The sequence below is a fragment of the Micrasema longulum genome, unplaced genomic scaffold (genome assembly GCF_059751315.1).
Source record: "Micrasema longulum isolate JH-2025_06_02 unplaced genomic scaffold, ASM5975131v1 h1tg000820l, whole genome shotgun sequence".
Lineage (NCBI taxonomy): Eukaryota > Metazoa > Arthropoda > Insecta > Trichoptera > Brachycentridae > Micrasema > Micrasema longulum.
Genome location: NW_028278012.1, coordinates 231,953 through 257,525, shown reverse-complemented (window position 1 = coordinate 257,525; position 25,573 = coordinate 231,953). Strand labels below are relative to the sequence as shown.

The following is a 25,573-nucleotide window of genomic DNA, read 5'->3' as shown; positions in this document are numbered from 1 at the left end:
AGGCAAATGTGTGTTCAAACTATGTACGATAGATGCACAAATGTTGAGATCCGTACATTATGTAAGGCTGAGACAAGCATTATCGTCAAAATCAAGAAAGGGTCTCTGCGCTGGTTTGGACATGTAGAGCGAAAGAAGAGAGAAGAAACGGCTAAGAATATTTACAATGCGAATGTTGATGGATGCAGAAATAGAGGAAGACCGAGAAAGACATGGCATGACCAAACCCAACAAATACTTGAAGATGGACATGTCAAAAGTCGGAATAATCGGCGCGCGTGTACGAGAAGATGTATTAATGTAGAGGAAGTGAGATATGTATGCAAAGATAGAGTGATGTGGCGTTTAATGCTCTCTGCCTACCCTTACGGAGAAATGGCGTGATGGTTTGTTTTGTTTTGTTTGAAGATTTTTTACTATGCTTCACTGACTTAGTGGAGAATATTTAGTTTGCGGTGTCAAGTAGTATAATTGAAATCTGTTTTGCAAGATTTAGAGACGGTTTTAAATTACGCTATTATTTAGGTAAGTGGGTTTTTAAGTTTGGTTCTAATACTTTCAATTGATTGCAATGCTGACCGATATAAATGGTAATAACAAATATAGTTGATGGTTAGCAAAAAAGAGGACTGTCTCCTATAAGGTGGACCGATCAAATAACGAGGTCCTGATTAAACGCTGCCCTCAACTTAGCCTAAGACAGGACATCATATACTAAGTGGCTGACATATCATCAGAACGCGACGCTTGGCAAAACGATGGAGAAAATTGGTTGTTTAAAAATAACAAATAATACATCTAACCCCGATTCTGATGTTAAATAAATATTTTCAAAAAGCATTTGACAACACTTTTTTGACCAACTGTCAAAATCAATATAATATTGAAGGAACTAGCAATGTCATTACCCAAAGTGAGGTATCGAACATTTTTAACTGGTTACCGAAATAGCAGTTTTTTTATGCACTGAAATCTAGATTAGTATGGCGGATAATGTTATCAAATGGTTATTGTTACCATAAGACATTTCTCTGTGGTAGGTCCAAGAATTTTTAATTTTAATAACTAGATCAGGTAACAAAGGAATCTGAGTCATTTTCGAAATTCAAATCTGGTTTGAGTAACTGGTTTGCTCGAACGGGAATGGATTTCTGCGATCAAATGTGGACTAACTGGTAAATGATTAATATGTATTTATAAATGTAAAATGTAATAATGTATGAAGTATCAATGATGTGTATAAACTTAATATATATGTATATGTATGTATAAAATATAGTATGAATATGTATGTGGGAATATATATGTATATATGTGTGTGAATGTATGGTTATGAATGCATTACAAGTGCCCCGACTCAACGCGGATTTTCTAGTGAGTCGGAGCAAGTTCACAGACATGGGTCGTTCCTGATTGTGTCGCTATAAACTATGTTTCTGTCCTTAACAAATATATGTATAATGTAATTAATAAATAAATAAATAAATAATCAGTCAGCCCAAAAATTAATTGTAGAAAACTAATCCACCTAACGTAATCAAACTTTGCTTTACACTAACAATTACATATGGATATAAAAAATGTTAATCCCAAGGAAAATCTACAAAATTATCCAATTGTTCAAAACATTCTAGAAATAAATGTCCAACACTGTAATTCTTAGACAAAAGTTAGATAAATATATGGGTTTTTAGCTGAAGCATAATAATATAGTCTAATAGTTTTGCTTCAGCTAAAAACTTATCCGTTCGGGTTCAATTACCGACATGGTTGATGTGAAAAATTATTTTTAAATGTTTTTTTACAATAAAATATTTCATAGTCCCTAGACTGGCACCTAAAGCGTAAGACTGATCACCTTACCTTCATGTAACAAAAATGATCAAGATTCGCTGCGATTGGTATACCAATACAGTGCTCTATGCACCATCAAGTGTGGAAAGAGAATGATGATAAAATTATATTTAATCAATTGAACGTAGTTATGCAGAAAGCAGCCAGCCATTGAAAGTGATACGGAGATCAAAGCAATTTTGTGAAAAGAGTGAACAATCGAATCTACACAGCAATTAGAATGTTTTTGAGTTTCACAAATAACAACCAATGAATACATTCGTTTTTTTATATTTAACAAACAAAAATCTAATTATGTATTTGACCAGTTTTAATTATTTTTAAAGTATCGCAAGATTTTTCTAGTGTTCTGGGTGTTTTCTGTAAATTGAGAAATGCCGTTTTTGTTATCGATACCATTTTCAGAAGGTGATTAATACAGTTTTTTGTATGAAAGCGGTCTGGCTGTTTAAAGCAAATCATAGAACCCAATAACATTAACATTTCAATTTTTTCTAAATTGTGGACTGGCTGCTTTCTGCATAACTACGTTCAATTAAGGTTACGATCACACAAGCAATCGAATAGTTGTGTTATTAAAATAATGGACTCATTCGAATACCATAATCGATTATTCGCTACTATTGAACGTAGAACTGTCACTTTGCGACTTAAGCAATTTGGTAAAAAATACGTTATTTGCTAGAATTACCTTAATTCGTAATAATTTAAGCGCTCTGTGACAAAATATCATTTTAATATTACAGTCAAGTAAGTTACTTTGCCCCGCAGATGTGTTAAATCGTAAGTATTTAGTTTTTGTACGTAGAGGAAAAATACACCCATCTTGTATAATTGATCAATGTGTTCTAAATTGTTATTTTGTATTTGTTTATTTACCTAAAATGTCGTGTTCCTCAATGCTGAGCGCCGTAGTCTGGTGGGATGTCGAGTACTAGGTGTATGATACGCCCCAAGTGAAATACATATACCATTGATTGATTTGGTGTTTGTTTTGTATAGCTTCATTTTTTAACTTTTAATATAAAAAATCAAACACTGATTTGAGTCTACTGAACACTTTATTTTATTTTTACAACTATAAAAACAAAAATTTCATGACAATTGTTTCGCATTGTTAGGGTATTTTCAAACGAATCTAAATATTAGATGGATTGAATGTCTTCACATAGTTATATAATTCAAGGTACTTAATTTCAATTTAATTTTTAATTTTAATTTTGTTTATTCAGAAAAACAACAGCAATACAAAAAAATATACACAACATCATAAAAAAAACATAAAATTAAGCCAAATCAGTTTTCCACATAAATACAATTATAAAAATCCAGTTCAGTTAGATATTAATTCATAGAAGTGCATGTGTGCGAGTTTTTTGTGTGAGGATGCGTGTGTAAGTGAGTGGAGTGTGGTTTTGGTAGGTATGTGAATACGTGTGTGAGTGTATATGGGTGTGAGGGTGGGTTTATGGACAGGGTGAGTGTGTGTTTAATTTGAGTGAATAGAAACATTACAAGAAATGATTATGAATGTTTGCTCCTATAATAAATACAGTTATAATATTTTTGTCTAAAATAAGAAAGATAAAAGAAAATATTCTGTAAAAGATTTATAAGTTAATTCATTTTGTATATTTGTATAATTTAATTTAGTTCGTACTATTATTTGGCATATGATTTATTGCTCCTATTTCACATATTTCTTACTATATTATTGAGTGAGTTTCTAGAAAACATATCTCAATTATTATCTCAATTTTGTTTCAAACTATAATTAATAATAAAAATAATGTGACCTCACTGGGGTTTCCCGTGCCGAGGACACTTAACAATTTGTTTTTTTAATTACATTTGAGAATAAACAAAGAAGACTAACTTAAAAAACAAACATAATTAACAAAAATTCAGACAGTTTTAAAAACAAGGTATTTATGTACATGTATATTATTTATATTACAAAACACACAATGAAAACAACAAAAACCTAACATAAGCTATACACTTGTGGAGCAGTTGATTCAGCGTTGGTATGGGCGAAAGAGACAATCCATTTTACTTCTACCTAGCTCCACTATCCATTTTTTTATAGCCTTTTTAAACATTTTCTCATGACTAATTGGTTTAATAGATAGTGGAAGTAGGTTATAGATTTTAATTGAATAATACTCAAAATCCCTTTGTCCGAAAGTGGTATTAGTTTGTATTTGTTTAAGTTATATATATTATTTTTCTGTTGATTTCAATGATACTTTTATTTAGTTTTTTTTAATACTACTATATTTGACTATTATTTTGTTGATTTTAATGATACCATTATTTTGTATATTTGATTATGTGTGATTCTTAATTTGTATAATTTATATTTTAAAAATTATTTCTGATTATCATTTTTGCATTGTATTCTTTGGAATTTTATTATTTATTACATTTACCTTTTTTTCTAGATTGTTATTCTATGTCATTATAATTTGATCTAATTAATTTTACTATATATTTTTATTGTTATTTATTGTGGCTTGACACGGGCATAGCCTAAAAAGCCTTAATCTGTTCATTCATATTTAAACTAGTGTAATCATAACAAAAAAAATAACACCTGTATTCAAAAATGTGTTGATCGATCAACAACGTGGATTTCGAGCTGCCAAATCCACTACAACCAATCTGCTTGCTTATACTACTGCTATTACTTGTGCTCTCGAAGACAATCTTCAGGCTGATGTGCTTTATACAGACTTTTCTAAAGCTTTCGATAAAGTCAATCACACAATTCTTCTGGCTAAATTACAAGCCATTGGTATAAGAGATCCTTTATTATCATTTTTCAGGTCTTACCTAAGTGAAAGAAAACAGTTGATTCAAATTAATAATTCCTTGTCTTCTCCAATCACTGTTACTTCTGGAGTACCTCAAGGAGCCCACCTTGCTCCATTATTATTTAATATTTTTATAAATGATATTATCAATGTTTTTCGAAATACAACATTCTGGCTTTTTGCTGATGACAACAAGGTACTTAAACTGATTGAATCTCCCAGTGATTGTCTTCTTTTTCAACATGATATTAATTGTTTAAATGAATGGTGCGATATCAATTGTCTTCAACTTAACATTGACAAATGTAAAATAATATCTTTCTCGCGACGAAAAAAACCTATACAATTCAACTAAAAAATACTTCCCTTTCAATGGTTTCGTCAATAAAGGATCTTGGCATTACTTTAGATAGTAAACTCTCCTATCGTGAACACATTGATAATATTGTAAACAAATCTCTCAAACTTCTCGGTTTTATCAATAGAGTGACGGCGGACTTCAAAAATATTAATACCATCAAAACTCTTTATTGCTCACTAGTTCCACCCCATCTAGAATACGCTTCTCCTATTTGGTCTCCATTCTACAGGACTCATATTGGCCTTATCGAGTCTGTCCAACACCGTTTTTTAAGAAAAGTGGCATGGTTGCTCGGATTACAAAGGGGTAATTATTCTTATTTTGAAATAGAGCGATCTCTTAATCTGTCTTCATTGGAGAGACGTAGAACTGAGATGGACCTTATAAGCATTTTCAAAATACTTAATGCTTTGAGTGATGTCCCATCTCTGTTGCGATCAATTTCTTTTCATGTTCCCAACCGCGTCACCAGAAGTCAAAATCTGCTATTTATAAAATCTTCTAAGAGCAACTTTGGTTTTTATGCCCCAATGTCCAGAATGTGTAGATTAGTCAATTAATCACACGACTTGGAATTCTTTGGGATAGATCTTCCGGCTTTTCGTAGATCTCTTCGCGACTAAACAGTGTGGGATGAAGTTGGATTGGCATGGTTTAGCTCAAAGTTTTAGGTCTTTCGTTTTTTTTAATATATTGTATACAATTATTGTTTTGCCCTTGTTTGTCTTTGCTAAATAGTTTTATGTTCTTTTTGTTCAGTTTCTTGCATTTATGTTTCTTCATGTAACTGTTGTAATTGGCTTAGGCCGTATATATATAATAAATAAATAAATTCATCTTATTCATTTACAGGTGGTGAATCCATAATTTGCCGTGTTTGAATTTGAATAAAGGAAGGAACACAAAGATGGCCGACCCGTGGACGATCCAGCCGCACGAGCACTTGAAGTTTGCCGAGCATTTCCGGAACTTGGGACCCGTCAATGGGCTGATTGGGGGAGAACAAGCCAAAAGATTCATGCTGCAGGTAAACTTTTCTGCGCATTTGTCTGTCTGCGAGTTGGCAGAGATAGATTATTGAAGGTTTTATCGGAGTGTGGAATTAACGGCAATCTGTTAGGTATGTTTTTTTTTATTTTTATTAATATTTTTTTTGTTTTTTTTACAATATACATAAGAGGTGAAACGGAGTATTAAAAAAATAAAGGATAATTACATAGCAATGAAATACATATCAACAGTAAAAATAGTAAACGAAAAATCCCACAAAGGCATGGCCATACAAGAAATGGTTATGAACTTTTGCTCCTATAATAAATAGACATAATATAATTCTTAAGAGAAAAGAAAATATTCTGTAAAAGTAGGGACGATGTGAATGTACTGCAGAACGATGTCCCCAATTTCATGTGCAAAACTGATAGATTATTTCATTGAAATTATTTATTGACAATTCTTGATGTAATTCCATTGTAGTGCTGTAATAACTTATATTTACATATAAGTTATTAATTAAAAAATACTTGGTACACTTCCACTTATTTATTTTGACCAATTAGCGCTTTCACCCTCTAATGGGCATCTTCAGACTGGGGAATATTATACAGTGTAAGGGTAATTTATATAAAACTAAATATTATCTAAAGTTGTAGGTATTTAGTTTTAAATAAATTATCCTTACACTGTATAATATTCACCAGTCTGAAGATGTCCACTAGAGGGTGAAAGCACTAATTGGTCAAAATAAATAAGTGAAAGCGTACCAAGTATTTTTTAAATGAATAACTTATTTTATTTTATTAACATAAATGGCAAATCTGCCTTTTACAAACATTTATAATATTAACATATTTGGCTTAATATATATATATTTTTTTTAAAACATGAATTTCCTTATACCCAAGATTTATAAAAAAAAAATTAAACCAAAAATTAAACAAGTTTAATATTTAAAAAATTATACAGCATATTTACTAGAAAGTTTAAATAATAAAACATTCTACAGTATAACAAGAAAATCATAAGTACTGTTTCACACAGCTAGGCAAAGTGAATACAAAACTGTATTTATATATATTATGAAATGCATGAATAAATAAATAAAATTACCATCTTTGAAAAAGTTCAAAAGGTTTGTTCTATAGGAACAATACCCTACACTAAATATATCAGATACGTGGGAATAACTATTGCCCAGTTCATGAAGTCTGTTTAATACGACATTACAAGTATACACTGTCCGTGAATTGTTGCTACAAAACGGTGGCACCTGTCTAGTCATTCTTCCAGGCACCCTGAAGTTGATGAGAGATAATAGTTCAGGGCAATCCCATATTGAATTTACAATTTTGAATAAATTTAAAAGGTCTATAATTTTTCTTCTATCGTTAAGTTTTAACAAATTTAATGTTTTTAGTAAAAAATCGTAATTTAAAAATTCATGACTCTAATAACTTATATTTACATAAAATATGTAAATATAAGTTATTACATCAATACTGTATTGTTTTCTTCGATCATCACACTATTTCAGGTAAAATGTTTGAGCATGTGTGTCATCGATTATGGACTATGAACCCTTCACATTTCTTAGATTTGTGTGCACTCTGACATTTCATGAACACATAGAGACAATCAGTGGTAGTGCATTGAAGATGTGAGGATTCGTTCTGCGTACTGCCAGGGTTTTCGAAAATACCCGCGTACTGAGAACTCTTTACAACTCCTCGGTGCGAAGTAGACTCGAGAGTGGCTCGATTATTTGGGGGCCACATGAACTGAAGTACTCTCTTATGATAGAGAAAATCCAAAAGAAGTTTCTGAGATATCTCTACATGAGAGAGTGCGGGTATTATCCTCGGCTCTACCCGACCGAGTTTCTCCGGGGTACGCTCGGCTACAACAGTTTAGAGACTAGAAGGAATGTGTATTTGACTACACATTTTTATCGATTGTTGCGCGGTGTGATCGATAATTCTGAGATTATGATGAGCATTGGTTTGTATGTTCCTGATAATTACCTAAGACAGCGTCAGCATAGATTGTTTCATATTCCGATATGCAGGACCACCCTGCCGTTGGAAGGGCTACCGCCACGCTGAACAACATCGCTCTGGATGTTGATCTGTTCCATGTATCCAAAGGGGTTTTCCGGAGCAGGATTCTCCTAATACTTTGACATGAGTCTCTTTCGTGTATTTTTTTTTCTTTTTTATAATATGTACGTATTGAATATATTTTTGTAATGTATATGCTATACCGTAAAACGGGGTTAAATTGCACCATCAAGGGTAACATTGCATCAAAAAAAAAAAGTTTTTAGAGACACCTGTTGTCATTGCTACTAACAATAACTCATTGTTTCTCCAAATATTCAATGGATGTCACTTTTCACTCTTACCTAAGGTTATTTTCCATTCAATATGGTACTTTAGTACTGAGCGATTAGCGGTTTGGGTTGGTTGTGCAGTTTTGATGAATAATTTCTATAGGTAATTCTTATCACATCTTCAACAGTGTGTATCATTCTAAGGTGAGTAAAGTGGTTTCGTATGTTGAATTTTGTCATGTATTTGATAATACCAGTATTTCTTACTAAATTTACCAAAAAATATTAATATTAATATTTCCATGTCCATGTGGAATCTATTAAGATACTGAAGGAAAAAAAAAGTGATGCAATGTCACCCCGCCCTAGGGCTTACTTTGCATCATTTTTCAAAAAATTATAGCTTGTATATGAAACTACAAAATATACTTATAACCACAAAAAAGTAAAGGAAATATATTATATAACCATGACATTTATTGTCAAAAACACTACTCATCTCCTCGATGAAAAAAATCATTATAGCTGAAAAGTTATTAAAAAGTGATGCAATTTAACCCCGTTTTACGGTATTTAAAATAAATTAATTGAATTGAATTAAAAAAGTTTGAAACTTTTTGTCTACAAATGTTGAGATATTCTCTAATATTATTTGTTTATTTTTTTAGTCGCAGCTTCCCCCTCCCGTTTTGGGCCAAATATGGTTCATCGCTGATACTAATTCTGATGGGAAATTGGACCTTAAGGAGTTTTCAATAGCCTGCAAGGTAAGGTACAATCAACATGCTTCAACGAGACTATGCAATTACAGGGCTTGTGACCTGTCATTGGCTGGTTTTATATATATATATATATTTATGGTTAGATAATTTATAAAGCGCCATTTTTGTGAAAATCACCTCAAGGGCGCTGTACAATTAATAAATATCCCAGTACGTCTTGCAGCTACAGAGCGCATGGACGGTTGGGATTCTAGTTCCTCGTTTTCAATTAAGATCAATCAAAAATTATAACAGATAGGAGCTAGATTACAGGACGTCTTGCAGCTACAGAGCGCATAGACAGTTAGAAATTTAGCCCCCATTTACACATTTTAAAAATTGACAAATAAATTTAGTGTATTACAAAATAATAATAATATGAATAGTAAAAAGGAGTAAGATTACAACACGCCTTGCTGCTACTAAGCGCATAGACGATTGGAATTCTAGACCCCGTTTACAAAATTAAGGTATTTTAAAGTTGATATATTAAAGCTAGATAACCAATCATCGTGCAGCTACAAAGCGCATGGCTGAGAGGAATTCCAGCAAAGTTAAAACAATATCAATAAATTTACAAAAAATATAGTATAGTAGTAAATTGGTCAAGTGTTCATACCAAGAAGTAAGCAATAAAAAACTAAATAAATCAAACACTGTTTCAAGTCCATGGTTAACAAAGGGAGATAGATGTCCGAAGAGAAGCTTTTGAAGACAGTAGGTAGATATCGTCGCCATGTGGCCCGCTGGCTGGTAGATAGTTTCTGGAAACGCACGTGTGTAGTACTATTATGCCTTTTGTTCCAACGACTTGGTGTCCATTTTGGTCCGTATTATTTCGTTTTATGAGACGCAGCATTCCTGTTCAAATTCACTTCTTTACATGAATATTACACAAACGCGTGTATGAGCGGTTTGATTTATAATTTTGTATTTTATTAGAAGGTTTTACACGCTATGTAACATTAATTGTGTGCCATTCGCCCGTGTTTAAAGATCCACCGAAAAGAGCTGATCTCCCGAAAACAAAAACAAGAAAAACACCGCTTTAAATGTTCTAACATCTTCGCCTATTTGCGTAGTGCTGAATATAGCTACCCAGACGTAGGGTACCAAGTAATGACAATGTCTTCCATTATTTTTTATGTAATTTAAAATTGAGTCTTCAATAAGTGATTGTGAAGTTCTTCAAGCGGACTTAGATAGAATCGGTCGCTATTGCAAGGACAATCAGTTATTCTTGAATTCCGATAAATGTCTTGTCATGTCATTTACTCGAAAGAAAAAAATGTACTATTTGACTACAAAGTATCTGGGAAAATTGGCAATCGTTCAAAAGCGAGAGATTTGGGTGTACTGATGGATGACAAGCTTTTATTTGGAGATTTTTATATATATATACAACAGTGGCGTGCGGTAACTTTTGAAACAGCGCATGCGGTCATGGGAAGTTAAAAAACAAATTAGAATCTAAAAAAAAAAATTCATCTGTTTTTTTACATTATTATTAAAACTTTTTTTTTTTAATAAAGAAATATTTAATTTTGAGGGCCATTTTCAACTAGTTGTAAATAACTCACTATTAGAAAATGGGAATCATGTTGGGGTAGAGTGGGATTCGAGTCACGGACCTTCGATCTGTGAGCCCGAGATACTAGCCTCAGGACCACAACTCGATTATTTGATAAACGTAATATCGATGCTTTAGAACAGCAGTTTCCATTTTTTTATAGTACCACTGGTGTATAGGTGTTTCCTCATCTGCACACAGAACCAAAGTGAAAATTCTTGATGGAAGTTCATTGTAATTTATTATATAAATAAAACACGAGTGATACTTTAATCCACAAATTTGGAATATCCAGTGACCGGTTTCATCGCTTTCGCGACATCTTCGAGACTGGTATCTTTATTAAAAAGTTAAATGTATTTATACAGAACAGAAGTAAGGATACATAATTCAAAGTTATATGTAAGTAAATTAAATAAAGTTATTTTTATCTTAAGGATCATTATCAACAAATTTTCTATGGGTTAACTATATTACTTAATGAACAGATAACACATGTGCATTCTCCATTACTTTACCCATTGTAATATAATTTTACTAATGACTTTTTACCCTTTGTTTTTCAGAAATCATTATTTACAAAACCACACTCACGAAGGATGAGACACCAAAAATAAAATAAAATACTTAAACTCATTAAAATAGCATTATATCCATTCATTAGTTAACCCATAGAAAATTTGTTGATAATGATCCTTAAGATAAAAATAACTTTATTTAATTTACTTACATATAACTTTGAATTATGTATCCTTACCTCTGTTCTGTATAAATACATTTAACTTTTTAATAAAGATACCAGTCTCGAAGATGTCGCGAACGCGATGAAACTGGTCACTGGATATTCCAAATTTGTGGATTAAAGTATCACTCGTGTTTTGTTTATATAATAAAAAATAAAATAAAGGTTTCAGCTCTTAAACTTTAAAAACTTTGACAGGTGGAAGAGTCGGAGTAATATAGATGACAGACTGGTGAACGTTGCGCAGTAAACAAAGTGGCCACTTAAACTAGCCAATGACAGGTCATAAGCCCTGTGGATGCCTAGACGCCCATATTCCCTTCTCAATAATGTTTTTCCTCTCTGTTGGAATAAATTTAAATATGAATAACTCTCTAGGGAGGAAATCCAACCAGTCTGCAAGCATTTGGACACACTCAAACATTGTTGAAACAATCCATGTTACTTCTACCCAGCTCCACTATCCATTTTTTAAATAATTTTTTTTATTTATATATACGCCCAATGGGCATTTTTAAGGACATATTTATACATAGAAAATTCAGACATTTGAAAGAAGACAACTTGTTATCAAAGAAATCAAGACTGATATAAATATTATGTATCTTTTTTGGGTGATACCGTTTATGTTGGATTTGATCCGTTTGAGCGTGTAAACTCGGGCATCCAGACAAATCCGCAATAGCGGAACACTTTATAGACACAGGACATTTTTTGCCTTTGAGCCAAAAATTCTACATAAACCTAGTAATTATAGTACACGAATAATAAAAGAGGCAATTGAAATACACAGACATCCAAATAATATAAACAAAGACGACGGGCTTAAATTAAATTCAACATGGTTCCCAGCACTACATATGACAAAAACGAATAGAAATGTGCCTACTGCCGACTGCGACACGGAACAAATTACTTATACATAAACATAATTATTCTTTCCTACAAAACTAGAAATGTGCCTACTGCTGACTGTGACACGGTACAAATTACTAGTACATAAACACATACATTTCTCTATAAAACACACAGTTTTCCCTGAAGATGGCTCCTGCAATGGTAGCCGAAACGTCGGATCAAATCCAACATACACGGTATCACCCAAAAAAGATACATAATATTGATAACAGTGACCGTGAAAACCTTCGCACCTATTTAAATCAAGACTGGTTTGTTTGTTGGCAGACCTGAGAATTCTGGGCCTTTTATATTCCCTCCTGTAAAATGTTCCTCATGTCTGTTGTCATATGTAAATTATTTATTTTAGGTAATCAATTTGAAACTCCATGGAATTGAGATTCCAAAATCACTGCCAGCATCTCTCGTGGCTTCCTTGAATCCTCCTGGTAAGATTTTTGTTTAAATTATACCACAGAAACCCAATAAACCGCTCGGTCATTTGCTGTAGTCAGAACCAGTGACGGTCACGGTTCTCTGGCGGTGCCCACATTTGAAAAATGAGAAAATTTGAAATTTTTGGAATTAATTACAGTAAAACGTTTAGGTCACATATTTTTCCTTACATTCTCATTCAAATATCCCCCCAATTAATGTTTTTTACGTTTTTCAAAACCCCGGTTTTACGTTGAAAATATTTCGAAACTCATTTTTTTTTAATAAAAAGAAATTTTAGCGTTCTTATAATTTATTTATTATTTATTTTATTTTATTTTATAAACATAAACGGCAAACCTGCCTTTTACAAACATTTATAATATTAACATATTTGGCTATATATATATATATATTTTTTTTTTTTAAAACATGAATTTCCTTATACCTTTTAGCAAACGAAGGAAATTTAAATAAACTAGAAATTTTACAAAATAAAGCGATGAGAATAGTTCTTAAGAAAAATAAATATAGCAATGTAAAAAAAATGAGAGATGAACTAAAATGGTTATCTGTAAGAAGGAGACTTATATTTAATATGTTGATATTTATACATAAATTTTTTCACGATAAATTACCAAAATATTTTAAGGATAAAGTGGTCTTAAACAAAAATTGTCATGAATATGCTACTAGACAAAAGGATAAAATAAGACTACCATTATTGAAAAGAGCTGAGTCGCAAAATTGTTTGATGTATAAGGGTTTAAATGTATATAATGTATGATGAGATGCCTGAATGTATGAAGAATGAAAAGTGTCCGAAAGAATTTAAAAATAAATGTATAAGTTACTGTAAGGAAATGTAAATATATATAGATGATGTAAATGTACATAATAGTTTATATTAGTTTTAATATAAGCTTACTTAAGAAATAAATAAAAATTAAAAAAAATACCCAAGATTTATAAAAAAAAAATTAAACCAAAAATTAAACAAGTTTAATATTTAAAAAATTATACAGCATATTTACTAGAAAGTTTAAATAATAAAACATTCTACAGTAAATCATAAGTACTGTTTCACACAGCTAGGCAAAGTGAATACAAAACTGTATTGTATAATTTTTACGTTCAATGTGATCCAAAATGTAACTTTTTAGACCCCTTTCACTTTGATGTTTCAAAAAATAATAAACATCATACATCATCGGCCCACTCTATTGTACAAGCATTACTACTACCCATTCTAGATTACGCTGATGTTTCCATGACTGATTTAAGCTGTGAGCAACTCGATAAACACGAGTTATTTTGCACCAGGACAACTGCCAGGTAGCAAAGGTTGAAGCTGCTATCTGAAATATTAAAAAAAATAAGAGTAATAAGTTGCAGAGTGCATGATCTCTCAAGTTCTGTATTGGAGACTCACATCCTATTCATTCCTGCCAGAGCCACTCACAAATGAATCGTGTATTCAATGAATTCATATGTGTTTATTTGTTTTAGCTACGGCTTCTGTTGTGAGTCCGCCCATGAAGCCACTGACACCGCCATCGGCCCAACCCGTCATCCCTGCTCAGACGTCTCCGCTCGGGTCGCAGCCGCTCATCCCGGGGATCCAACCGATGCTACCCGCCGCCCAACCACTCGTGCCCGGGGTGCAACCACTCGTGCCCGGGATGCAGCCGATCGCGCCGCCGACACAGCCAATCTTGCCCGGGATCCCGCCGATCGCGCCCACGCAGCCCATCTTGCCGGGGATGCAGCCGATGGCACCCGCGGCTCAACCGCTCGCGCCCGGGATCCAGCCGCTCGTGAACACGGGTCCTCCGCTAATCCAGCCGCTCAATTCGATGGCGCCTGTGATCCCTCCTCTCCCGTCGATGCAGCCGCTTTTGCCGCTCGGGAACGGGGTGAATGGAATGGGGGCGGCGATCACGACGCAGCCTCTTGCCAATTTCAGCAACATTTCGATGCAGAGCCCTCCCAAACCGCCGTCGGTTTCGAGCCCTCCTGGCGTCGCTCAGATTGCGAACGTTTCCCTTCCCTCGAGTCCTCTGGACGGTTCCGTCATGATCGCCCAGCCGCTGGACTGGGCCATTCCTCAGGCGTCCAAGCTGAAGTACACCCAGTTGTTCAACACGACCGACAGAGCCAAGACGGGCTACCTCAGCGGACCGCAGGCCAGGAATATAATGGTGCAGTCGCGTCTGCCCCAAGCCGTTCTTGCCAAAATATGGGCGCTTGCAGATTTAGACTCCGATGGGAATCTTGGTAAGTTATTACCACTATTTTCATCATTTTACTATTCACACCCAGTGGTGCATAGAGCACTTCATCGGTGCTTCAATTGCATAGAATGTAAGGTGATCAATCTTACGCTTCAGATGAAATGATGACAATTTAACTTTAACCATTCGATGTGCAAGTTGTTTGTAAAAAAAAATTGAAAATTGGAAAATTTCAGTTATCTCTGAACTTCACCACCATTCCCTTTCTGCATCTTATGATGCATAGGGCACTGCATTGGTACACCAATCGCGGCGTATCTTGATCATTTTTAATTCATGAAGGTAAGATGATCGGTCTTACGCTTCAGGCGCCAGTCCAAACACGTGTAAAAACACTTTGAATAAATAATTAATGTCGACCGTCTCGGAGATCAAACCCGAGACCTCTTGCATGGTAGGCAAACGCCCTAACATATGATATATTTACTTAAATTCAAATTAAAGCTAGTGATAATTTTAAAAGTTTAGCCATTAACAAATAAAAACAGTAATATATTGGAGATGACTTCTCGTTTGTAGTAAAATGAGCAATAAGGACCAATTTTAATACAATATTGTATGAGATATAGCCCTAATCGTAGGTGATCTCAAAAGTTACAATGGTTTGAGTGTGTCCAAATGTTTGTGGACAGGCTGGAGTTATTTATCAGTCTGCAAACATTTGGACATTCTCAAAACATTATTGATTAAACTAACTGTCGTAAGAAGAAGTATAAAAATGATCTCACCCACACGATAAAGGTTTCAGCTCTTTTACCTCACAAAAGTCAACAGACAGAAGAGTTGTGAAATGTGGATGTTTAAATAAAGGCAGAATTATGAATGTTACGCTGTGTGTAAAGTAGCCACTTAAACCAGCCAATATCAGGTATAAGCCCTGTAAATGCCTAGACTTCTATATTCCCTTCTCAAAAATGTTTTCCATCTCTGTTGCAACAAATTTAGATCTCAAAAGCGACCACTTTAACCATTTGTCAGTTGACAGATTAACCATTAGTTTGCCTACCCGGTTTTCAGGTTGCGATGAGTTTGTGCTGGCCATGTATCTGTGTGAGATGGGAGCTTCTGGAGAGGCGATTCCCTTCAAACTACCTCCCGAGCTCATCCCGCCCACATTTCGGTAAGTCGGTGTGAAAAGTAGTATCTGCGTTATGTGAATGTGCGCTGGATTGTGTGAGCGTAAATCTGGCGCATGATCGAGGTACACCATCAGGTTATATTATAGTCCTTAAAATATAGCTTGATTAATATGACAGCTGCCAAACTAATGTCACTAGTGATGGGAAATTACTGATCACTGATCATGTGCCGAACAAATCGATTTTATCAGTTTTATCATGTAAACATGAAACTCTGTTTTTCGAAAATTGATATAAAAACGCAAAAACAAGCCTATTATAGTGTGTTTAAGACAATTATTTACCAAAAAATAAGACATTTATATTTTTTTCATGAACAACATCAAACAAATTATTTATTTATTTGATCAATTTGTCCCATCTCTAACGTTTTTGCAAAATGATGTAACCTTGTAAGAACGTCGTTAATAATTAGGTTTATTTTAGTTTTAAAGATGATTTTATATATTTATGTTGATTTATATGTCAAGCATTGTATTAAAAAAATAAATTAACATTCTACATACTAATGATTTTTCGTGTGTCAATATAAATCACTCCTAAGACGTTACTACAAAGTTATGTCGTCACTTTTGCTGACAACCGTCATTCTAATCAAGCTATATTTTAAGGACTATAGGGTTTGATGTGGATGATGATATCTAGTTCTCGGGAATCTGTGCAAGATAAAATATCTGGTGCTTGCGAATCTTTGCAAGATTGTGTGAATCGGTGTCTGGCTCTTGTGAATCTGTGCTAGATCGTGCCAAGCGATACCCACGTAACGTTGATTTATTTTAGAAGGGATTCAAGGAATCTGTGCAAGATTGTGTGAGATAAAATAGATGCACATGGGGTAAAGTCGATGTAAGACAAATTACAAATACTTTCATATAGGCAACGAATATTTTACTATATCATTGTATTTGTCTATAAAATTATTCATTCTAAAAAAAAAAGAATTTTTCATGGTCTTTATTTATTTATTCAATCTAATATAACAGTCGACAGTGATAAAGTAACATTTAAAAAAATACAGTTTAAAGGCAGACCAGCAAAGTTTCTAAATAAGAATCATACATATTATTAACTTGTGTTACAACAAAAGGATGTGTTTGTGTGTATTTGTATGAGAGTAAGTGTAGATGTGTGTTTATTTGTATGAGAGTTGGATGAACATATTAATTTCTCCAAAACAACGTCCATATTTAAGATGAAGATCCATAACTGGATTGCATCGAGGGGTAGAGACCACTGTATGAGATTGCTCCGGGAATAAATGCATAACATCGCTGCCGTTTTCATTATTATCCATATACGTATATCGTATATGTGTATGTCATCACTGTCATACGTATTATTTTATAACTTTTGATTCCATTTTCGACATGTATTATAAATTTCTATTATTTTTATTTTTCTATTATTATTTTGTATATTGTTTTATTTATTTATTTTATTTTATTTTATTGAAATAAACGGCACTTAGTGCCTTTTACATATTAGTTACAAATACAATTAAATATACATACATGTAAGCATAATTATAAGTAATACAGAGCATTTAAAACAATATGATTAATTTAGAAAGTCTAAGAAATATAAACTATATAAAATAATAAAATATTACCAGTTGTAGAATTATGGATTAAAAAAGATAATTTGGTATTAGAAATACTTTGAACCAATTAAAAAAATAACTAAGAAGCAAATTTTGAATAACATTAAAAATATATATATATATGTATTATTATTGAAAACTAATATTTAGGTAAATAGTATATGTTTATGTATAAAAATATATAATGATGTAAAAAAAATAATAAAGAGAAATATTTTGTTTTGATTATTTTGCATATTTTTTTGATTACCTGTATATTGTTTTAATATGTAAATAACTATTTTTGATTTTTGATTTATATATCGAAGAGTCCCGACTTAGCACGGAATTTTCTAACAAGTCGGGACATAAAAAAACATATAATTGTGGCTATGTAAAATTGTGCATTAAATAAAATAAAAAATAAATAAAAAAAAGAGTAAGTGTAGATGTGTGTTTATGTGTATAAGTGTAGGAGTAAGTGATTAGATGTGTGTAAGTGTGAGATTATTCTAGATTAATGGTAAAAATCAGACTTTTATTTAGAAAAAAGGCCAAGTTACATATTTCTATTTTATAAAAATAGTAAATAAATATTATGATGTGGGAAAAAACATTCATGATAAAAAAAAACAAAATACAAAAAAAAAGTACTGAGGAATAATATGCATAAAGATAGATACATTATCCATTACTTCAATACATAACTCATTAAAAAATAAGTAAAAAATAGCACTATGAATTCAGTCAATATTGGGTATTTAATTGAAATGTCAACTGGCCAAATTGTTTTAGAAAATTATAGTGCCAAAAATGTCCACGTCGAGCGCCATATGTCCTGCAATACGAAGCATGAAAGTAATTATGAAAACATACAAAATTTAAAAATATAGATTACACAAACATCACTCTGTCAGATTTAAAATTTACACTAAAAATGTATTATGTAACTTAGTAGACATTATAATAATAAATATGTACATCTCCCCTCCCCTCCTTATCCTCTCTTCAAGCATTTTTGTCCTTATCCTGCCCAATTTACAGTAACTTAATGTTCTTAAAATTAATATTTAAAAAATCTTTGATTATTGAGTACATGAAAATAACATTTTTATATGTATAAATTGATTAAAGACATGGCACGATCAAGTCCATCAAATACTTGAAGATGGACATGTCAAAAGTAGGAATAATCGGTGTGCGTGCATAAGAAGATGTATGAATGTAGAGGAAGCGAGGTCTGTATGCCAAGATCGAGTGTTATGGCGTTCTATCCTCTCTGCCTACCCCTACGGGGAAACGGCGTGATGGTTTGTTGTTGTTGTTGTAAATTGTATGTATTTATTTGATATGTAATATATATATTTTTTTTTAATTTATTTACTATTTTAAAAAACCCGTTAGGGTTACATTAGAAATTTAATATTGTCTAGTCATTTTATGTCTCGTCTAGTCTAGTTAGTTCAGTCATCATGTGCTTTTTCAGATTGATTTTAAATTTGTCTCCATTAAAAGTTTTCAAGTAGTAAGGTAGGTTGTTGTAGTGTTTAAGTCCATTATGTAGTATTTTTGACTGTCCTGTGTTTGTCTTTGCTTTTTCAATATGATAGTGTTTTTTTTGTCTGGTGTTATATTTATGTATGTCAGCATTTTTGACTAATATTATGTCGTCGTCTTGTATGTTTCCCAGTGTTATTTTGTGCACAATGTTTAAGGTCTCAATTTTATTTAAGTAGTTTATGTCAAACTGGTGTGTTTTTTTGTACAGTTCAGTCGTAGAGGTCAGGTAGGGTAGGTTGTATGTTAGTTTAAGAATTTTATTTTGTTGTCTTTGTATTCTTGTTATGTCTGTCTTGTTACCAGTTCCCCAGAAGGCGATCATGTAACTCACTCACTTCAATTTCTTTACTAGCTTTGTATACTATGTGGAAATCTGTTATTAGTTCTGAGTTTATACACTATATCTGTTTATTTACTAAAAATATGTATGTAGAACTGTTGATTTCCCTAATAAAATAAAATAAAATAAATAAAATACCTACCTTAATATAGCGTAATTCAAAACTGTCTCTAAATCTTGCAAAAACAGATTTAAACTATACATAATTACAAATCAAGCAAATATCTCAGTAACTCCTTCAATGGAGATTTTCAGGTTTGCTTCATATACCCCCATCTATGAGAATATTTTTATTCGTGCCCTATTTCAAGACTAAAAATTAATAAAATATCTGGTGCTGCAAATCTGCGCAAGATTGTGTGAATCGGTATCTGGTTCATGCGAATCTGTGCTAGATCGCGCGAAGCATGCCCAAGAAACGTAGACTGATTTCAGAAGAGATTCGGTGACGAGCCCCCTCAGTCAGGCGTCATATGAAGACCGACGCAAGGAGAACTACGACCGCGGGCAGGCAGAGCTGGAGCGGCGGAGGGCAGCCTTGCTCGAGGTGCAGATGAAGGAAAAGGTAGCCAATGAGACATTTTTATTTATTTATTTACCGACTCATTAGTTACATTAAACTAATTTCAATTTTTTATATATACGTACAGTTAAAATAAAATACAACTGAAGAAAATTAAAGCGAGGACAAAAAATAACTACCTCGAGACAAGATATAAGACAAGAGCCCTTGAGGTGATTTTCACAAAAATGGCGCTATATAAATTATCCAAATATATATATATATATATAAGTGTCCAGCGGGCACAACTACTATGTAAATTCACCTATAGCTGCTAGACTCCATCGCCTTGGTAATGAATATGGCGATGTTGATATATTTCGTTACTCATTGAGCATATTCAAGACCAAAGTACTACTAGTACTACCGACGCGACGGAGTCTAGTCAATAAATCTTCCATCGTATTTATGTATGCTTAAAACTTAGCCCGTGTTATGTTTTATATTTTTAGTTTATAAAACCCCTTTCAGTTTTCAACATTTTGGATAACTTCACTTTAAAGTTTAGTTTACCGTTAAAAAATACGATAATTATGTTTTATTTGAATCCTACTATGCCTTATATTATAAACACAATATTATGTCTTAATAGTGTATTATGTTAACTATGTAACTTTATTTTTAAATCTTTAAAATATTATTTAAAAAATTTTATATTTGAAAAAATTTTAATTCTGTTTAATGTGTAACTTTTTCTTATTATGTAGTATGTATAATGTAAAAGCCCCATGGGCGTCAACAGAAAGAAAAATAAAAAATAAAAATAAATAAATAAAATAAGAGGGGCATGGCATTATATTGCTTTTTTACTGATAATATTTCATTGATCTCAAACTTTCAAAATTTTCCTTCTTTTAAAAAACACGCCATATCCTGGAACTCTTTTTTCTATGATATATTTTGTTGCCCTTTAATAAAAAGGAATATTTTATGTTTTTTTTAAATATTTAATATTTCCCTAATGTATGGAAGCGAAGCATGGAGTTGGAAAAAAAGGGACGAAAGTAGACTGAATGCTGTTGAAATGCGATCCCTCAGGCGAATGTGCGGAAAAACAATGTATGATAGGTGCCCTAATGTCGAAATTAGAGCAGAATGCAAGGCTGAGTTAAGCATTATCGACAAAATTAAGAAAGGTCTTTTGCGATGGTTCGGTCATGTGGAGCGAATGAATGATGAAAGAACGGCTAAAAAGATTTATGATGCGAATGTGTCTGGTTGTAGAAGTCGAGGAAGGCCGAGAAAGACATGGCATGATCAAGTACAACAAATTCTTGAAAGTGGTCATGTGAAAAGTCGGAATAATCGACGTGCGTGCATGAGAAGATGTATGAATGTGAAGGAAGCAAAGGAAGTGTGCCAGGACAGAGTGGTGTGGCGTTCTATCCTCTCTGCCTACCCCTCTGGGGAAATGGCGTGATGGTTAGTTAGTTAGTTAGTTAGTTTTAAATATTTTTTATTTCCTTTTTGATTCCAATAAAATAAAAAAGTACCTCATGATCTTTTACAGAATATTTTCTTTTATCTTTCTTATATTACACAAAAATATTATACCATACTATTTATTATAGGAGCAAAAATTCATAAACATGTCTTGTATACCCACGAACAGGCCATGCCTTTTTGGGATTTTTTTGTTTACTATTTTTACTGTTAATACGTATTTCATTGCTATGTAATTACCCTTTATTTTTTAATACTCTGTTTTACCCCTTATGTATATTTGTTAAGGGTCAGACAAAATAAACGTTTGTTTAGTTGTGATTTATTTGATTAAAATAACTTTAGGTTATAAATTTAGATATACGATGTTAATGTCTTAACGTCTAAATTAGTTCTGAGTCTGGGAACCATCAAACTAGTATTTATATTGATCCGCGGGTGTCATCTTTTGGACTGGGCTTAAGTAAACATTGATTTTAACTATCGAGGGTGAATGGAATTATACTACTGAGATAAAGATGTGTTTATCTGGACAATATTCTAAGAATTTATCATGTGACAGCATTGGAAAGTTTTACTAGTTGATACGAACTCATATCTAGGTTCATGGTTCCATAACATATTGTAAAAAAAAAAAAATTAAAAAAAAGGGATATAAAAAAAAGCAAGAGTGGTAGGCGTTCTATCGCAATAAAGTGTGACTGGTATGATAGTAGTGGCTTGATGGGATTTTTATATTAACTAATAATATTTATTTTTATGTACGTATCATTATCTTATATCATCTGTACTCATATATTTCAATAAAAAAAATCCTATTGCAAGAATGGTATGATAGCTATCGTAATAAAGCAATATTGGTATGATATCCAATATCAATAAAGCAAGAGTGGTATTTATAGCTCGTAATAAAGCAATATATATATCGTAATAAAGCAATATAGGTATGATATCCAATCGCAATAAAGCACGAGTGGTATGATAGCTATCGTAATAAAGCAATAGTGGTATGATATCCAATCGCAATAAAGCACGAGTGGTATGATAGCTATCGTAATAAAGCAATAGTGGTATGATATCCAATCGCAATAAAGCACGAGTGGTATGATAGCTATCGTAATAAAGCAATAGTGGTATGATATCCAATCGCAATAAAGCACGAGTGGTATGATAGCTATCGTAATAAAGCAATAGTGGTATGATATCCAATCGCAATAAAGCACGAGTGGTATGATAGCTATCGTAATAAAGCAATAGTGGTATGATATCCAATCGCAATAAAGCACGAGTGGTATGATAGCTATCGTAATAAAGCAATAGTGGTATGATATCCAATCTCAATAAAGCAAGAGTGGTATTTATAGCTATCGTAATAAAGCAATATAGGTATGATATCCAATCGCAATAAAGCACGAGTGGTATGATAGCTATCGTAATAAAGCAATATTGGTATGATATCCAATCTCAATAAAGCAAGAGTGGTATTTATAGCTATCGTAATAAAGCAATATAGGTATGATATCCAATCGCAATAAAGCACGAGTGGTATGATAGCTATCGTAATAAAGCAGTAGTGGTATGATATCCAATCGCAATAAAGCAAGAGTGGTATGATATTCTATCGTATTTAATCATTTGACATTTTCTATTTAAGGCTGCTCTAGAAGAGGCGCAGAAAGAACAGGTAATTTATGTATTAATAAGTAAACAAATCCAATTCTTTGTAGACAAGTCATCATTTTCATTACCCTATCCATACCCAGTGGTGCTTAAGGCACACCAATCGCAGAGTATCTAGATCATTTTTGACGGCCTCGTAGTGTAGTGGCTGGCGCATTCATCAATGGTTGTAGTTGCGCAAAAATATAAAACTTATGTGCTGACAGCACATGCTATTATAAACCAACACACTCGTGCACTGATTTTAATTTGTAATTTGTATAACCGTTAGATTTAGAAATTATTCTTGTTCATTTTCAGGCTGAGAGAGAAAGGAAAGAACGAGAGGAGGCCGAAAAGAGAGAAAAGCTAAGGTTAGAGATACAGAAGAGGGAACAGGACGAGATAAAAAAGAAGCAGAAAGAAGATCAAGTAAGAAAAAAAAAAATGTTTTGAGTTTGTCCAAATGCTTGTAGACAGGCCGGGCTTCATTTCCCAGGGAGTTGTTAAGATCTGAATTTATTGCAACGGAGAATTAAAACATTTTTGAGAAGGGAATATGGAAGTCTCGGCGTTTACAGAGCTCATCTGCTTTATTTTTTATTTCCTGATAACGATCCGGCCATTTGGCGATCCGGATGATTCGCCGTATCAGTTCTGCTGTATTACTCATATGTATATATTTATTTATTTATTCAATTTAATAAATGCCCAGAGGGCTCTTACAATATACAGTTAAAAGTACGTAAAGAATTATAGAAAATAACACAAAATGAAATCATAAGTATAACACTAAACATTTAATTATTTATATTATGTATCTTTTTTGGGTGATACCGTGTATGTTGGATTTGATCCGACGTTTCGGCTACCATTGCAGGAGCCATCTTCAGGGAAAACTGTGTGGCTCTGTGGCGAAAAGATGGCTCCTGCAATGGTAGCCGAAACGTCGGATCAAATCCAACATACACGGTATCACCCAAAAAAGATACATAATATTGATAACAGTGACCGTGAAAACCTTCGCACCTATTTATTTAATTATTTATTTAAGAAAAGAAAGAAAGAAAAAAGAAGCAAAGTGAAGATGAGTGAGTAGGAGAATTCCAACCGTCCATGCACTCAGTAGCTGCAAGACTTGTAATCTTACTTCTGTTTTTATAAATTAGTTTTTTATTGAATTTTTAAAAATATTACTTAAACTCTAAACTTCATTGACAAGTAAAAAAAATGTAAATATGGGCTAGATTCATATTTACTATTCATATTATTATTATTTTGTAATACACTAAATTTATTTGTCAATTTTTAAAATGTGTAAATGGGGGCTAAATTTCTAACTGTCTATGCGCTCTGTAGCTGCAAGACGTCCTGTAATCTAGCTCCTATCTATTATAATTTTTTATTGATCTTAATTGAAAACGAGGAACTAGAATCCCAACCGTCCATGCGCTCTGTAGCTGCAAGACGTACTGGGATATTTATTTATTGTACAGCGCCCTTGAGGTGATTTTCACAAAAATGGCGCTGTTTAAATTATCCCTTAACCCTACACCCTAGAGAAACACATTAAAAAGAGGAGAGTACGGGGTCAAAGCACCAATGGATGACCTTACAAGGTTCAGCTTGTCGTGAAATTCACATTAAAGGTATACATTTTATTATTTAGGCGTACAAAATAAAAGAAAACAATAAAAAACACATGAATTTTTCTAAGTACTTTTACTTTTTTATTGAAATACGAGTATTACAATTATAATTAATACACTCTAAAAAAATAGCAGAATCACCGTGAATGTCCGCTGTCCACTGCTACCCCAGTAAAAATAATACTCAGATTTAGTTGCATCGTAACATTATAAAACACCCTTAAGCTAGGGTTTCCTAGGACAGCGGTGCCCGTATTTTAACGGTCGTAGTGAACGGTGATGCAGTGGACAGCCGTCGTAATGGTGACTAGAGTGTGGTTTCCTAGAAAAACGGTGTTATCAACACCATTTAACACCGTTTCCCTAGGAAACCACTCTCTAGTCGACGTTACGACGGCTGTCCACTGCATCACCGTTCACTACGACCGTTAAAATACGGGCACCGCTGTCCTAGGAAACCCTAGCTTTACACATTAAAATATGGATATATTCAAAGAATTGCATATGAAATAGCACCAAATAAAGCACTTACCACACCTCTCCTTATAAAAACACTATCAATCTCAGAACAATAACAGAAAAAC

The 25,573-nt window shown here is 32.9% G+C and overlaps 1 protein-coding gene across 9 annotated transcripts in view; it reads left to right on the top strand.

Moving 5' to 3' along the window:
• The first annotated feature begins 2,456 nt into the window (after window positions 1–2,456).
• The window catches only part of Dap160 (dynamin associated protein 160), a 65,722-nt gene continuing 42,605 nt past the window's right edge, over window positions 2,457–25,573 (top strand). For 4 of the 9 annotated variants that reach the window (XM_088230820.1, XM_088230817.1, XM_088230812.1 and 1 more), the window contains exons 1-9: window positions 2,477–2,637; window positions 5,884–6,058; window positions 9,028–9,126; window positions 12,700–12,778; window positions 14,274–15,041; window positions 16,076–16,178; window positions 20,112–20,241; window positions 23,336–23,365; window positions 23,662–23,772. In XM_088230820.1, coding sequence (XP_088086946.1) covers window positions 5,939–6,058; window positions 9,028–9,126; window positions 12,700–12,778; window positions 14,274–15,041; window positions 16,076–16,178; window positions 20,112–20,241; window positions 23,336–23,365; window positions 23,662–23,772 — 1,440 coding nt within the window. In that variant the 5' untranslated portion in view covers window positions 2,477–2,637; window positions 5,884–5,938. Of the gene's footprint in view, window positions 2,638–5,883; window positions 6,059–9,027; window positions 9,127–12,699; window positions 12,779–14,273; window positions 15,042–16,075; window positions 16,179–20,111; window positions 20,242–23,335; window positions 23,366–23,661; window positions 23,773–25,573 lie in introns of all 9 variants that reach the window. The other 5 variants (XM_088230819.1, XM_088230816.1, XM_088230818.1 and 2 more) reach the window with 3 other exon arrangements.